This window comes from Patella vulgata, chromosome 4, assembly GCF_932274485.2.
Source record: "Patella vulgata chromosome 4, xgPatVulg1.2, whole genome shotgun sequence".
NCBI classification, from domain to species: Eukaryota; Metazoa; Mollusca; class Gastropoda; family Patellidae; genus Patella; species Patella vulgata.
The window spans coordinates 76,085,805-76,102,419 of record NC_065882.2 but is presented as its reverse complement, the minus strand read 5'-3'; the positions used below and the strand labels follow the sequence as shown (position 1 = coordinate 76,102,419).

At 34.4% G+C, this 16,615-nt stretch overlaps 1 protein-coding gene across 1 annotated transcript in view; it reads left to right on the top strand.

Moving 5' to 3' along the window:
- The window catches only part of LOC126818063 (VWFA and cache domain-containing protein 1), a 62,823-nt gene that overhangs the window by 34,860 nt on the left and 11,348 nt on the right, over window positions 1-16,615 (top strand). The window contains exons 6-17 of the mRNA XM_056100079.1: window positions 6,331-6,475; window positions 7,627-7,762; window positions 8,678-8,758; window positions 9,383-9,520; window positions 10,341-10,441; window positions 10,921-11,053; window positions 11,565-11,726; window positions 12,110-12,233; window positions 14,028-14,209; window positions 14,929-15,161; window positions 15,613-15,710; window positions 16,241-16,435. Of these exons, the coding sequence (XP_055956054.1) occupies window positions 6,331-6,475; window positions 7,627-7,762; window positions 8,678-8,758; window positions 9,383-9,520; window positions 10,341-10,441; window positions 10,921-11,053; window positions 11,565-11,726; window positions 12,110-12,233; window positions 14,028-14,209; window positions 14,929-15,161; window positions 15,613-15,710; window positions 16,241-16,435 (1,728 nt within the window). The remainder of the gene's footprint in view (window positions 1-6,330; window positions 6,476-7,626; window positions 7,763-8,677; window positions 8,759-9,382; window positions 9,521-10,340; window positions 10,442-10,920; window positions 11,054-11,564; window positions 11,727-12,109; window positions 12,234-14,027; window positions 14,210-14,928; window positions 15,162-15,612; window positions 15,711-16,240; window positions 16,436-16,615) is intronic.

Here is a 16,615-nt window from a genome sequence, read left to right as displayed (position 1 = left end):
TCTTACCTGTTGTGTAAATTATCCATTAAATCCTATTTTACTTGTCCAGAGGGTTCAAAAATATTTTTAAATCCAAGTCACATTTGAAAAGCTTTTTTATGTCAGGCTTTTCAAATCATTTAGTTGAATTTTTCCAATTTTTTAAATTAGGTGTGTTAAGATGAAATTTGTATCACCAATTAATTGGAATATTGTAAAATAGTACAATTTGTTGACCAGAATAAAGATTGGGACATATTATTCAGTTACAACCAGAGTGGTATTGAGCCTTTAAGTAGCTTTAGAACAAAGATGTCTTTGGGGCTTAAAAGGGAAAGGTCTGCTAAAGGGATTTCTTCCAGAGTCTTCAACCTTTCTTGAAATTTTAACCATTATAAATTGCATTAAAGATTTGATTCAAGTTTTTTTTTTAAGATTCCATAACTGCTCATATTAGCTATAGCTCCATATCGATTCACAAATTTGTCTTTTTCTTTAGAAAATTACGTCATACGAGGATGTTAAACTCAGAAATTAACTTATTATTTTTATGTTGAATTCTACGACCCTCCCTGAATACCATTTGGTGAAATATGTCCATTTGCAATGGATTCAAAATCCTTCAAATTGTAACCTAGTAGGTTACTTCCCTAGAATCAGGAACAACTGTATAATCTGGATATGAATTTAATTAACCAGCTACAACATTAACATCTATTTACAACTAAAAAGGAATGAACAAGATGCTGTGCATTCTTTATGATAAACTAATGTATCTCCTCTATATGTGTGTGTGAAATAGCTTTATTTAAAGTCCGCTTCCACCGTGGTGATATCGCAGACAAGTCCTCTATATGAAACTTGGGTGTAATTTATATGACTTGGTTGTTAAGACACTAATATCCAGTACTGGCAGTAGTTTAAATTTAATTAGTTACCCAATAAAAGATTATTGAAATGTTTCCACTAATGACTTGAACTAAACAGTTTATTAAAATGGTAAATAATGGTCGATTTATAAAGACAATGGATAATGGTGTAGAAGGAGCTTAGTTAAATACTAAATTATGAAAACAACGAGACAATAAAAACATTTATTGAAACAAGTGCAGGAGATTAGTGTCTGAATGTAGCCGTTACATTTATGGTCTACATTTAATTTAGAATATAGATGACAATATTCAATAGTTAATAAAATAATTAAAATTTATGAATGAAAATTATGGAAATATATTCTACAAGCATTGCTTTGAAATCCTTGGTTATAAAATGATGGAAATGGGTTGGATGACTGTATGGTTAGCACGTGCGCGCTGTATCATAAGGTCTGTCATTGAGTCAACTGGCGTGGTTTTGATTCCCCAGTTGTACGTGACAAGGAGTAGGGTCGCCTGTCCAACCTCGTGGGTTTTCTCCGGGTCCTCCAGTTTCCTCCTACTGCTAAAGACCCCTACGTGCAAGCGAATTATTAAAATAACATTGAACCATATGTTGTCCCGAAATGACTTAGTTTATGTCGAGTGGACAGTAAACCCCATTTCTCTCTCTCTCTCTATAAAATGAAGGATCAGAGACATAAACTATCAGTATTTCTATAAAATCCAGGTGAAAATGGGTCCGTAGCAGATGTGTATATGAAGTTAGATGGTTAATGGCTAGTAAGAGTCTCAAGGAGTAAACTGTAAAGTGGTAGAGAAGCCAATAAATAAATATATATATTTTTTACGTGGAATAGACACGATAAACAGCTGCCCACTGTTCCTCTCATCTTACAGACGTCTTATTTTTCTACCTGGATGCTATTTCTACCTTAACACTTAACGACTGCTTACTTCAAAGAGAGGTCAAGAATGATGGCTGAAGGAAAAAAAATACCTTCCGCATGTCTGGCTTTTAGTATCACACTCAATTCCTTTCTCACATTGCAGAAAATGTAAATAGATTCTTATTTTTTTTTTCTTAGCTCTTTTTGAAAGTGGGAGGTTTGACAAAAAGAAATAATACAAATGTACGTTATTTTACAAAGCATGTAATGAGGCTAATTATGATATTACTGACTGTCAGACGCGTTGATCAATATTGTGTGAAGTAAATGTTATATGTGATTGGGTGGGGGGGGATGTCGAATGGTTAGCATCATACGGCCTGCCATTGAGTCAACTAGCAGGGTTTCGATTTGCCGGTTGTACGTGACAAGGAGAAGGGTCGCCTGTCCAACCTCTTGGGTTTTCTCCGGGTCCTACGGTTTCCTCCCACTGCTACAGACCCCTGCGCGTAAGCGAATTATTGAAATAAAATTGAACCATGTGTTAGTCCTGAAATGAACTAGTTTGTGTCCAGTGGAGTTAAACCCCATCTCTCTCTCTCTATATGTGATGGAATTATGAATACTATTAGAGCTTACTCCATTTATGATAAAGCCATCTTTCTACCAGGTACTCGGGACTAAGTAAGTTAATGTCACAGGAAGATGTTTAAACCCATTATTCTTCTCTTAGTTTACGTTGCCTTTGATTGGCTTCAATAATCTAGTTACAAGATATGGATAGAAGGACTCACACACTATACCGCTTGCCTCCAAATTGAATTTCTGATTCGCTTGGTTAGTTAGTTATCTCTTGGCTCTCCTAGGACTTTTTGACCCCATAATAAACGTACAGTATTAATGTATGGCTTGTAGTATCGTAGACCTGTAGAAATAATATCTTTTTACCAATAAAAAAATCTAACCCGTAGATCTTTTATAGTACTGTATCATTATTAAAAACCTGCACATCAAACAAAATATAATCAAGTCTTGATATTTTTTAAAAGCATTAATTTCTGAATCAAGCTATGGGTACACTGAATCTATCTCTTGAAAGGAATATGAAACGTACAAATACAGATATTTACCCAAAAGATTTGAGCATAAATTGAGATGGTGGTATTTAGTAATTTGCGTTGAATGATTGTCTGTTGTTTTATAGTCAGCAGTGACTGACATTCAGAATTATTTTAGGTTTATAAAACAAATACCATTTGTAGGGGACCATATGTTAGATTTAGGGTTCACTTAGACTGGTTCCCTCAGACTTGTTCCCTTCACACATAAGTTAAATAGAGCTGGGGACTATTTAAAATGATTAGAAGTTATATTTGTAGGGGTTCAGTATGTTAGACAGATTTAGACTGGTTAGATAGAGCTGATATATAGAGAGAGAGAAATGGGGTTTAACGTCCACTTGGCTCAAACTAGGTCATTTTGGGACTAACACATGGTTCAATTCAATTTATTTCAATAATTCACCTACGCATAGGGGTCTTTAGCAGTGGGAGGAAATCGGCGGACCCGGAGAAAACCCATAAGGTTGGACAGGCGACCCTACTCCTTGTCACATACAACCGGGGAATCGAAACCCTGCCAGTTGACTCAATGACAGACATTATGATACAATGTGCACGTGCTAACCATTCGGCCATCCAACCCGCCTCATTTGATGTAGGTAATGGTCTACCGTACACTGATGTCGGATAGGGTTGAGTACAACTTGGATTTATCCCCTGTATGCATGTCGGATAGGTTTGGGAACCAGTTAAACTGATCACTTGTACACATGTAAGATATAGGTAATGCCGGATAAAGTTGTGACAACTTGGATGGATTCACTGTATGCATGTTGGATAGGGTTGACAACAACTTGTATCTATCCCCTGTACACACATATAATAGGGTTGGGAACCACTTGAACTGGTCTACGTTACACCATGATATTACATATGGATATGTCAGATAGGGCTGGGGACCACTTGAACTGGTTCCCCCCTTGTACAAATGTCTGATAGGTTTGAACTGGTCCTCTGTACACCTTTGTCAGGTTAAGGGATCCACTGTACACTTACAGTATGTTGTATGTACACTACAATTTTAAACATGGCCTAACACATCCAAGTACAAAACAGGTAGAAAAATCAACGATACAAAAATAAGGAGACAAGACAAAACCCTTTTTTCTGAAATAAAGAGACAAGACAATACCCTTTTTTCCGAAATAAGGAGACAAGACGATACCCTTTTTTCGGAACGTTCACTTTCCTTATTTGATAAGACTCATTGTTAAAGTTAACACATTTTCTTTCAACTTTTTTTTTACTATGAAATGATATTCTCACTGTGACATAATAAACAGTATGTAGTATGATTAATAGGCTAAGACTACTAATAGCTAAACTTTATTGTGTTTTTATTACCAAAATATAAAACAGAACATAAAATAATATAAAATATTTATTCTTCATAGACAGGCCATATGCTTTTATATTTTGTTTGAAATGAAAATGCAAGTCTTTGAAGAAAATGGATTTTGATGGTTTGTGTCAGATAAAATATGCAGTCTTTCATTTTTCTTTTTCAAAGATCCAGTAGATAAATCAACCATGTTTTATGAGTGTAACGCTTTATTGATTCTCATGCGTTTGAAGTTTCGCTAGATCAATGTTTCTTTCTTGTATTCAAGCGATATATCTATACAAAAACTGACTAACGGTGTTATTTCAATGGAAGAATTTTATTTGAACTGTTTTTATCATTAGTAACTTGAACTCTTAATGTTTCCCAGTTATTTTTATTACTCTATACTTTCACACTGAATACGAATGCTTACGCCTTTGATCTTTAATTGCTCAACATGCCTTCATATTTTTTCCGCAAACTCCATTACGCGAAAATATCAATGGTAATAACAATGAACGTGAAAAGGACCATCTACGTAAGAAAGCCTGATGGAAGTTAAATTGTATTTGGCTGTAAGAGTTGAGCTTGTACGATCGACAGTTTAAGGTCTAGCGAGTTATGTACGGTAAACTGGAGTTTGAGTGGATACCGTCTGCTCTGGGTTAATCCGCCGTCGGTTACTTGTAACAAGTATTTGTTCATAATCTGCCTCTCTACCCAATATCAAAGTATTTGAAGGAGAAAGGCAGCAAGAAAGAGCTTGTACAGAAAAAGCAAATAAATAGATTTAGGAGGCTAAGAAAATATTGACCCAGTGACAGAGTTGGCTCTATAACATGTCCCTCCTGGTTACTTCTAGTCCAACAACTTGAAATTAACAGACGTTTGTGCCCAAATGCCACATTTTTGGTTGAAAATGCATTTCCTAAAATGGCCTCAAACCGAAATCCTTTTATCTTTTAAAAAACGAATTGTTGACAGAAAACCAAAGTAAATAATTCGCCTTGTTATTAGTTTCTTTAAGATGCACAGCAAGTTTTACAGCTCTAATCTCGCCATGTTTGTCTTCATTATAATTCTCTTATGTCAATGACGTATTGCGGAGTATTGCCCTTAGCGTTAAGTTAAAATTAAGAATGATGCTTTTAGTGAAAGGAAGAAAAGTCAATACTTAAATAAGTAATTTTGTGTTTGAAATTCTTCATGGAAGAGTTTTTACAGAAAAAGCAGTTTGTAAATTACTTGCTTTCTTTACAAATTTTTTCCTTGATGCTTTTAGTAGTTTAAGTGATAGCAGGAAGACCACACTACACATAACAAAAAAAATATAAAATTGGATTGGTCACATGGACAATGTAATGATTAAGCTATACAAGAAGTGTGAAATAAAAGCAATGTATCTTGGACTTATCCTTAAAGTGGAGAAGGGGGGGGGGAAGTTGTCTAATGGTCTAACACATGAGCTTTTGATCATAAGGTGTGTCATTGAGTTAAACATGCATTATGCAAGAGGTGAATCTGCTTATTGTAGGTCTTTCTTTAGGCCTTAAATGTTATATAAATTATTAATTAGACATTTATTACCATGACAAGACCATAATCAATTATCGATGACACCTGATGGTTTGGATTTTCAACAGATTTGAATCTGATCTGCAGTTGATGATTAACCGTAAAAATGGATAATCGAGACTTTGTAATAACGTTAACAATGACAATCGATGCTAGTACAGTGTTGTTGAAATGAGGATTTCTCGCCTCAGAGTGAAGGGATTTATAATTTCAGCATATTCTCTGTACTTTATCTAGTTTTTTAACTATTATAGCAAGAACTGCCAGCTCTTTATCTAATCTTACATACTGCCACTTTAAGCAATAAGAGATCTGTGAAATAAAAGCAATGTATCTTGAACTTATCCTTAAAGTGGCGGGGTGAGGGTGGGAGTGATCTAACACATGTGCTTTTGATCATAAGGTCTATCATTGAGAACTGGTGATGTGATGCTGATCCCACACCAGTACCTTAGTCCGGAGATGACATGGTTTGTGTCAAGTGAATGTTAAACTCTCTCTCTCTCTCTCTCTCTCTGTCTCTCTCTCTCTCAACTGTATCATACAATATTGTTTGTTTATTTCAGGGATGTGTTTTTATCGACCATACAACCACAGAGGAAATATGTAGTGATTGTAATGGACCACGGTAATTCCATGAGTCCCACACAGCTTCATACAGCTAAAGCCATTGCTAAACATTTATTGGGATCTTTCTCGAAAAATGACAGGGTAAGTCAAATTTTAATAGGTGTCTTGATTCAAATGATGAAATGAAAAAAAGAAAACAAACCAACTTGTCAAAGTTAAATTTGAAAATATTTTAATGATGAGAGTATTATTTTGGATGTGGCCATGGTATTTTGTCTTGGAAGAAGAAAGTCCCAGGTTGTGAGATTGTTAAAGAAGAGATAGTGCTGGCTTGTTTATATGGTCTTAAGAATTTGTCGAGTTGTGCAAAATTTTTAATTCATCACATCTTTGTAAATACTGAAAAAAATATATTGCTTTTGAGATCCAATTTTCAAAAATGGTAATTTGCAAGGGATTAAAAATTCCTTAAATTTTGAAAAGGAGCTTTAAAGATACATTATGCAAGAGCTAAATCTGCCTATTTCAGGTCTTTCTTTAGGCCTTAAATGTTATATAAATTATTACTTAGACATTTATTAACATGACAAGATCATTATCAACTCTCGATGCCATTGGATGCTTGAGATTTTAATTAGATTAGAACGATTCGGCCATTTAATGATTTAATTTAAAAATGGAGGAGCGAGTTTAAGTCTTGAATATACCAGTGCTCTGGTTACCACTATGCACACATCTTGTCAAAACTACAAACAGTGATAACTTGGCTCAGAATAAAGTAATTTGAATGAAATTTTCAACATACCGGTATTCATTTTGCATTATCTATTTTTGAGCTATTATAACACGAATGGCCAGCTCTTATCTAAATCTTACATAATGCCTCTTTATAGAAGTGTAGAATGAAGCACTGCTATCCAGGCAATATTCCCCCAAGTTTAAACAAGATGGCGGGGTTGGATGGCTGAATGGTTAGCATGTGCGCACTGTATCATAAGGTCTGTCTTTGAGTCAACTGGCGTGATTTCGATTCTACGGCTTATGTGACAAGGAGTAGGGTCTTCTGGTTTCCTCCCACTGCCAAAGACCTCTACACGCAAGCGTATTACTGAAATGAAATTGAACCATGTGTTAATCCCAAAATGACCTAGTTTGTGTCAAGTGAACATTGAACTCTCTCTCTCTCTCTTAAACAAGTTAGCTAATCCCATTCTGCTCATGTCCATTAATTTGGATTAATCTGAGATATCTTTGAATATTTGAATTTGATTGTGTGATTATATGTTTTACAGATTGGTATTATTGGTCTGTCATCGAAACCTACGTATCCCAGATCAGATCCATGTCTGCTTAATTCTCTGGTACCAGCTACGTTCGAGACTCGAGTCTTCTTTAGTAAATTTGTTGACAAGTTGGAGAAAGTTGACAGTAAGTTTATTTTTTTTTATTTTGCTTTAATAGAAATTATAGGTGACCTCATCAGAAAAACTGAAATATGACAATAATAGTGGATATTTTTAGACTTCTCAAGTCCTGAAATGTTGGTATGCTCAGCAAACTGCCAATACAGATTTGTTTTCGGTTTTCGCGCTTTACAGCAGAACTCTCATTCGTATTTTCCAGTCTCGACTGACTGACAGTAAAATTTACTGGCTGGAGAACTTGCGTGTCTGTTGATTTATATGTAATAAAACTAAAAATTTCAAAGAATTTAGACTTAAGACACAATGAATACAGTTAAATATGGAGTTTTTATACGCCCACATTGAAATGTGTTTTGTATATTGTCGTCGCCCTTGTCCGTCCGTTATTGGCCTTGAACACTTTGAAATATCTTGTGGACGCTCTAGAGGCTAAAGTTAATATAAATTGTTTAAGATCATGAGACAGACAATCGAAACAAATTCTAATGTATTCTGATAATTACTTCATGTGTTATTACTTACAATCAGATTTTCATGTGTTGTAAATGTTCTCATTACTGACAAAAGAAAAAATATGCGACAACAGTTGTTGACTGCCTGGACGACTTAGCTGCTGTGTGCATATGTTTCGTTGCCTGGCATACTATCTATATATGTAAAAAGACTTATAAATATATTTAAAAATTGTGATAATGCTAGAAATTGTTATGTTCTTTGGAAAAAATATCTTGCAAGTCTGAGGTAAACAAAATACATAAAAATTCACCCGCTGGTTCTAGTTTATCGTATTACCACAAAAAAAGAAGTTGTATTTGATATTAATTCAATTCTAATCTAGAGTTCATGTTATTACATTAAATTTTGACTATACCTGAAATTGGCGTAAACAATTTCTATTATTTGTTTTTCTATGTTTCAGGTACAACAAACCATTCTTTAGGATTTGACACAGCATTTGAAATGATTGAACATGCGTTATTGAAAGGAAATCAGTTAGCAGGTAACTTGAATATACTCATATCAATCTCCCCCAATAAGGGCTGCCTTTAGGAGCCGTGGGGTCCAATTGCGAACATTGTCTGGTAGCCCCCAGATTGATAACTGATAACTAAGGTCTGTTTTAGTGAAATGATATGATTAAAATGACCAGAAATGACTACCTTTTTTTATTTAAAACCTACTTATGTAGAAAGTTAGTTTAACTACAGTAGATTACTCTTGTCTGGTACTCCCTTGGACACAAGGCCCAATTAGGAGCATGGTTCAATTGGCTTAAAGCTAGCCTTGCTCTGAATATAATAGTAAATGTGGGCTGAATATACAGCCCAACAAATTGTCAATAATGCGATGTGGGCATGTGTTGTACCTGACCAACAGATTGTCAACAGTAAAACGCAGAGGTTTAAAGAGCGACAATTACGAAATCGCAAAAATGCAAGTCTAACCAAAGAGCTATTTCAGAATTCACACTTTATAACATAGACTGTTTATTATATTAACCAATAGATCATCAGTAGTAAAGAACAAAACTCTGGTGGCCAAAACGTAAAAGCAATATTGCTGAATGCACACTTTATAACATAGACTGTTTATTATATTGACCTTTTTCTTTAAATTTTTTCAGAGCGTGCTATGATATTATATATTAGTCGTGGATTATTATCATCGTTAACAGAAGCTAGAGAAGTTATGAATATAATATCTGTACAGAACGCTAGATCAGGACATAAAGTAATAATCAACACATACGCTGTTATTGATGGTAAGTTCTTAATCTTCTTTCAAACCCAAACTTATCCCCTTGTGGGTTTTCTCTGGTCTGCTGGTCTCCACCCACTGCTAAAGAACCCCACACATATTATGCAAGGTCTGTCATTGAGTCAAGTGGCAGGGTTTTGAGTCCACATGTGTACATAGGCCTAACAAGGAGTAGGGTAACTTACCCATGCTCATGGGTTTTTTACCGGTCCTCCGATTTCACAACGGAATTATTGAATTAAAATTGTAACATATGTCAATCCTAAATTACCTTGTTTGTGACGATTGGACATTAAACTCCATTCTTCTCCTTCTCTGAATTGTACCTTGTATCTTCCATTTCAGTCATATTTTTCTTGTTCTGACTGTTTTGCAGCGAGATTAACTGAAATTTACCTGTACAATATACATGCCATAAAATGGAGTATTTTTGGAGTATCTTTACTTTACACAGCATTATTGCACAAACTGTCGGATTGTCCAACAAATATCGAAGGGGAACCCTGACCCCTCTGATCCCAATATAGTAGTGTTATGGTGAATCCCTATTTATTATCCATTACCGTCCTTCCTTCTCTCTGACTCAGTTTTGGTTATGGAACATATCTCATAAACTGTTCAAGATAAAACTTTGTACACACATCAACCTTTGATAGCAATTGTGTCTTTTGCTAATTTGAAAATTCTCAGGATTTTTTTGTGCTTCCAAGGCAAGAAATTTGACTTAGTATTTGGTAAATAAAAAAAGGAGCTGTATGTTGATAACTGAAAATCCTTGTGAACATCTATATCTACTAATTAATAAGATTAATTCTATATTTCAGATGGCAAGCCAATCATGTATGAGAAGAGTTTCCTACAAGACATAGCTTACCAAAACTTTCCTAAATATGATGTCAAATATAAACTTAAGATACCAGTCATCGTAAGTTATAAATACACTCTAACCTTTAAATAATAGATAATAATAATAATGTGAGTTTTTAGAGAACGAACGCCTATTCCGTTTACATAAATGTAATGCTCATGGCGCATATTCGGCTTTTAGAGGCATTTAGTAACTGGATAGAGTATCTCATATTTATAGAAAACGTTCTCTAATTTTTTCAAGCTGATATATTGGTAGCTGTTTTACTATATTACTTTATATATGTTCTATGGAAAATATCTTGAGTTCTAACTAATAACTGGATAGTATAATAAACAAAAAACACATACTAAATATATATGGGCAACATTTTCAAACTAGTATATTAGTAGATGTTTTCTACAAATATTGGTTTTAGTTTATTATTTTATTATGTTCTAAAGAAAATAACTTTGATAAGACGACTTATGGACATTCTTATCTCCCTTTATGTATTGTCAGACATTATTAGAATATATAAATATTTTGTTTTATAGAGAGGAATGATGATGGCTATAAATTCTACAAGTGATTTAAGTTCTAGTGTTGGCCGATTTTATCTACCGTTAAATAACACAGCTGATGAAAGTCCTGTATTCTCTCTGCCATATATAGATGAAGCTGACAGATGTAAGTATCAATTGTTTATATTTTGCTTGAAATGTTTTGATTAAGTTGCTTTGCATTCTAAACTTCAAAGAATGTTGGAAATGAAATGAAATGGGGTTTAACGTCCTACTGTGCTAATGAAGATGGATATACGTTATACAGTGTGCAATGAGGAAAATTTTGCCCGAACAGGAGGATTCTGGCGTTGACTAAGAAGTTCCACTGGATTTTCCAATTTTCCAATTTTCCATGGCACAGCAAAAGCATCTGGCCCTAGTTTCACAGGCGAAAATACTCCTGTCTTTGTTAGCATAGTTGGTGTGGAAAAGTAGGACGTTAACCCCCATTTCATTTCATTTTAAAAAAAGGTACAGTATTTGGAATCAGAAATATTAACAACTGTAGTTGGATAAATTTAACTGTCCAAATTTTCCAATCAATTTCTAGCTCACATTATTTTCTTACGTTTCATATAACTTTATTTTAAATGAAACTATTTTTAATATAATAATATTATTATTTTATATTTCAGCTTTAACATTGACAATAAGTCAGCCATGTTTTCACATATTTAAAGATGAATATAAATTAATTGGTATGGTTGGTATTGATCTACATGTAGAAGATATTGTACAAGATATAACATATTATAATCAAGATGGTCAATCATATACTTTTATAGTTACTACTGATGGTATGTATAATCTTAATAACTTAAAACATGTTACTACTGATGGTATGGACAATCTAATATCATCTTGATAGCTTGAAATGTGTTACTGCTGATGGTATGGACAATCTAATATTATAATCTTGATAGCTTAAAACATGTTACTGCTGGTGGTATGGGCATCAACATCTGTGAAAGGCAAACTCGGTACTTTTGTTGTTATCTTCGTTATCATCATCATCATCATCAACATCAGTGAAAGGCACACTCTGAACTTTCGGTGTCGTCATCGTCGTCATCATCATCATCATCATCATCATCATCATACAAGTCAGCAGTATCATCAGTCTTTCTGTGAAACTCCTATATATGTTGATCTCTGAAGAATTTTACCTTCTTTACTTCAGGATATACAATAATGCATCCTTCTTTCCGTCGACCGATGAGGACCAATATCCAACCAATGCATACAGATATCAGACATTTTGAAAGTGTTGATGGTTTTGAATTAATACGGAGAAATATTTTATCGTAAGTATCAGTATTTAAATATTAAAACAATTGTCATTTTAGTGGTTGTATATTTCAAACAGTTGAACCCAGATTATAACACTCCACAAAATTATATAAGAATTTTGGTGAAATAACATTGATGAGAAACTTTGAAATGTCCTACTGTTCTTCCACAACTAGGCTAGGGAGGACTGATATACACCATGTAGTGTGCTTTTCCATTAATCTTCATTGAATACCAACTGTAAAGAGTTCTTTTAGGCCACACAAAATAAATGTCTTGTTTCTCGGGCAACTGACAGCTGAAACTGTAGGGAGGGAGGGCGGTTTCTTTTTTTTTTTTTACTCATTGATGGTGCAAAATAAAATTTGGCTATTGCTGAAAATTGTTGGGGCGGGAGGGCGGTCTTTCTTTTTTTTTTCTTTTTAAATGAGAAAGTCATTACTTGTTTACGTTTTTGCTTTCCGTTATATTCAACTTTATTGTACATACTTAAAACATAAACCCAAAATCAAGTCTACTAAAACACTGAGACTGAACACTGACTGAAAGGAAAATAATTTTCCATATTTAATTCACATAATTGAAATTGGTTTAAAATAAAATTCCATACGACTATGTAATAGCCCTCCATAAAGACAACAATATTTTTAAAAACTAAGCCTCTTTCACCAGGTGTATCAAAAATAATAATCATGGTAAACAGTATTTAAAACTAAATCTAGTATCGCCGGTTTATTTATAATTATTTACCGAATTCTAACCAATGCATGTCACACCGTGTCATCGGTATTGGAGATTGCCGGAAATACTGTTTCTTGGGATATTCGGTGTTCTATCCGGTGTTTATATTGAATGACTATTTAAATCTAACTAACAACTGGTCAGTAAAACCATCAAATCGGTAATCCAATTATTATTTTCCGGATTATCGAAACTACCGTAAATGTGCTAATAATGACCCAGATTCTAAGGTATGCATTATGACGACTATCGTCATCGTATCGTATTCTTAGCTATAATTAATTAACCTGTTCTACGGTTCATTATTTTATCAATAGGATTTTCCAAACAAGGACCGACTGAAGCCGGCAATAATGAGCCGATTACGATCGAATGATTGAAATATTGTCGCCAATGACTTTTAACACGAATCAAATTCTAGTTTATCAGGGGAGGTAATTAATATCACGTGATACAAAATGGAGGTTCTTTCGATATCAATAAAAAAGGCAAATCTACCAAACTTCGCCATTGTTCGGATAAAAAAGACAGCATGTTCATCTGAATCAGTTTTAATACATTTGAATAGATATACATGTATGGCGGATGTAGGTACATGCGGGATATTTTTTTTACGACTTGCTTGTCGATGTGCGGGCGGGCGTTACATATTTATTTTTTTTCATCAAGACTAATAAATAGACTGCACGCGCAACCAATTTTGCGTGCGGGCGGTGCCCGAGAAACAAGTTATTTTATTTGTGTTGCCTTATATACAGGCTAATATGTACACAGAACCTTGGTTTTCCATCCCATCCGAATGAATAGGCTTGTTTCTTGCCAGGCTCTCTGTCTTGTCAGGCCCTCTGTCTTGCACCACTGACAAGGTGAGACCACTCTGTCTTGCACCACAGACAAGGGTAGACCACTCTACATTGCACCATTGACAGGGGAGACCACTCTGTATTGCACCACTGGGATCAAACCCGGGACCTACTGGTTAGTGGACATGGGCGTTACTTACTTATCCGCTGTGGCTTCTCTCATCCTGAAACATATCTAACCAAGGTGAGCATTTTCTTTTTCAGTCAAGAAGAAGGAGAATCAACGTTATTATTAGATTCAAATAATTCATCTGTAACTGATGAACATCCTACCCAACCAAAATTCTACGCTAAATACATGTGGAAAAAAGTTGACAACGCTCCTTACATAGTCGTATTAAAAGTCTTACAAGAAATTCAAGAAACAAGAGAAATTAGAAATATAGGTATGTTTCCATTCTATTACATTGATAAAGTGTGATTCCATTCTGTTACATTAATAAGTATGTCTCCAGTCTGTTACATGGATAAATTAAGCAGTAATTGTATTCCATAGAATTGTGACCTGTATATTGTTACATTGATAGGTCAAAAAGGCTATCATGAAGTTGGGGGTTTTGGATGGCCGAATGGTTAGTGCATGCGCTGTATCATAATGTCTCTCATTGAGTCAACTGGTGTGGTTTCGATTATCCAGTTGTACGTGACAAGGAGTAGAGTCGCCTGTCCAACCTCGTGGGTTTTCTCCTTGTCCTCTCATTTCCTCCCACTGCTAAAGACCCCTATGCGCAATTGAATTATTGAAATAAAATTGAACCATATGTTAGTCCCGAAATGGCCTAGTTTGTGTTGAGTGGACGTTAAACCCCATCCCTCTCTCTGTTCTCATGCAAAGTTTCATTTGTGTTTGATAACGATCAGAAATCACTAAACTTGTCAAAATGTCGTGCTATATGTGTTTAAACCAGTAATTGTTTTCCATATAAATTATGTTTTGTTTTTTTAATTGTGCTCAATCGCTAAATATCACTCAAGGATTAAAAGATTTTCATGTAAAATATAAATCAGACTATTTACCTTTCTCATGCAAAAGGTCTTTTACCTGTGATATTCTTGTCGTGTAAATTTGAAATTTCTAACAATATTTTGACTTGTTTTATTTCAGTGTCTAATCAACATGATCTAGTATACCATCGATTAGATTTGTTACCTCGAGAGAAGATGTGTTTACATCTAAAACAATTATCCACCTTAGATACTAGTACGGTATTTCTATCTGCCAGTAGTTTTGAGAAACCATTTGAACATCTCAGTGAAGATGAAACCAAGAGGATTGTACAGATTTATTTAACATATCTTAAAGACGACACCATGATGATCTCCAATCCTGGCTTAAAGGTTCGTATGAATCAGAGGCTTTATACACAAGAACATAATGTAGCCTTTTCATTGGATATAATTTGAACCCTCAACTAATGAAAACTCTACATCCTTAAAATAATTTAAGTTTTCATTAATAAGGCCCCTGGGCTTGTATTCCAGTCATATCTGCCTGTCAAATCACATGTCCTAATATTAGAATTTCATAGAATTTAACCGTAAAACAAAGAAAATACTGCAAATTGATAGCTTTTAAAAACACCTAAAAATATATTTGAAAATTGTCAAATTTCTTTGACAAAACCATCTGGCTAATTTAAATTTACCAATTGCTTCAAAAATTGATTGTTTGGCAAAAAGTAAGAGACTAAATGTCTCCAGGTAAGGTGATTGAAAAAAGTTGAAATTGGACATTTTCTCCTGTTGAAGATTATTGTGTTAAAATGGATTATGTAAATATATTTTGTAGGATAAAGTACGAAATGATGTAGCTGCTAGTACTAGAATTAATGATGAATGGATGAGACGATATCAAGCTAGTTCACTCAAAGACTACATTATTAGACGGTAAATATATGTCCCATTTTCACAAACTGTAGCTCTTATAGAATAAAGACATTCCAATAATAAGTGCAGGAGGACCGCACTAAACACAAAACAAAACCTAGGGTCAAGACAGAATACATGGACATTGCAAGAAATAAACAACATATATCAAATCAAGTGAATGGATCCAGAGGCCAGATGTAATCGTCCACTGTGCTGTATAGTCCCGGGCCTGTAATGGTACAGACTTCATTCAAAATAAAAAAAATGATTTACAAGAAAGACTTAACAGAAATAATACTACCAATCTTGACGGTGGTTGTCTCTTGAGAAGGCGATAGTCTGATAGTTGACGTCATGAGTTAGAACATCAAACAATTTAAACAATAAGTCTGATAATCCGGATAGAATCTCGGAAAACAGTACAGTTACAAGTTCAGTTGGGTATACATGAAACCCAATTTCTCTCTCTATCCTTAATCAAAAGTTAATTAACTTTTCTCGTGTAAAGATTATGTTTGTAAATTTTAATATGTTTGATTGTATTGTAGATACGTGGCGACACCTAGTGGAGTGAGTAGAATGTATCCAGGAACACAACTTGGTAAAACATTTGATCCAACTAAAAGAAGCTGGTTTGGTAGAGCTCTAGAATTTCCAGGTCATGTGACATTAACAGCACCATATTTGGATGTAGGAGGAGCTGGTTATATTGTAACTATCAGTCATACTATATTTGAGGGAAAGTGAGTAACATTTTACACTTGGAAATTTCTTTTAGAGAACAAATTTAGTGCAGAAAAAACACAATGTAAGCTTGACAGAAGATCGAGTAAGCACATGTTGGCTAGTGAATGACATCATCACTTCCAGTGTGTTGTAGCAATATTTTGGATTTGTGTAAAAAGTAGCTTCAGACAATGACC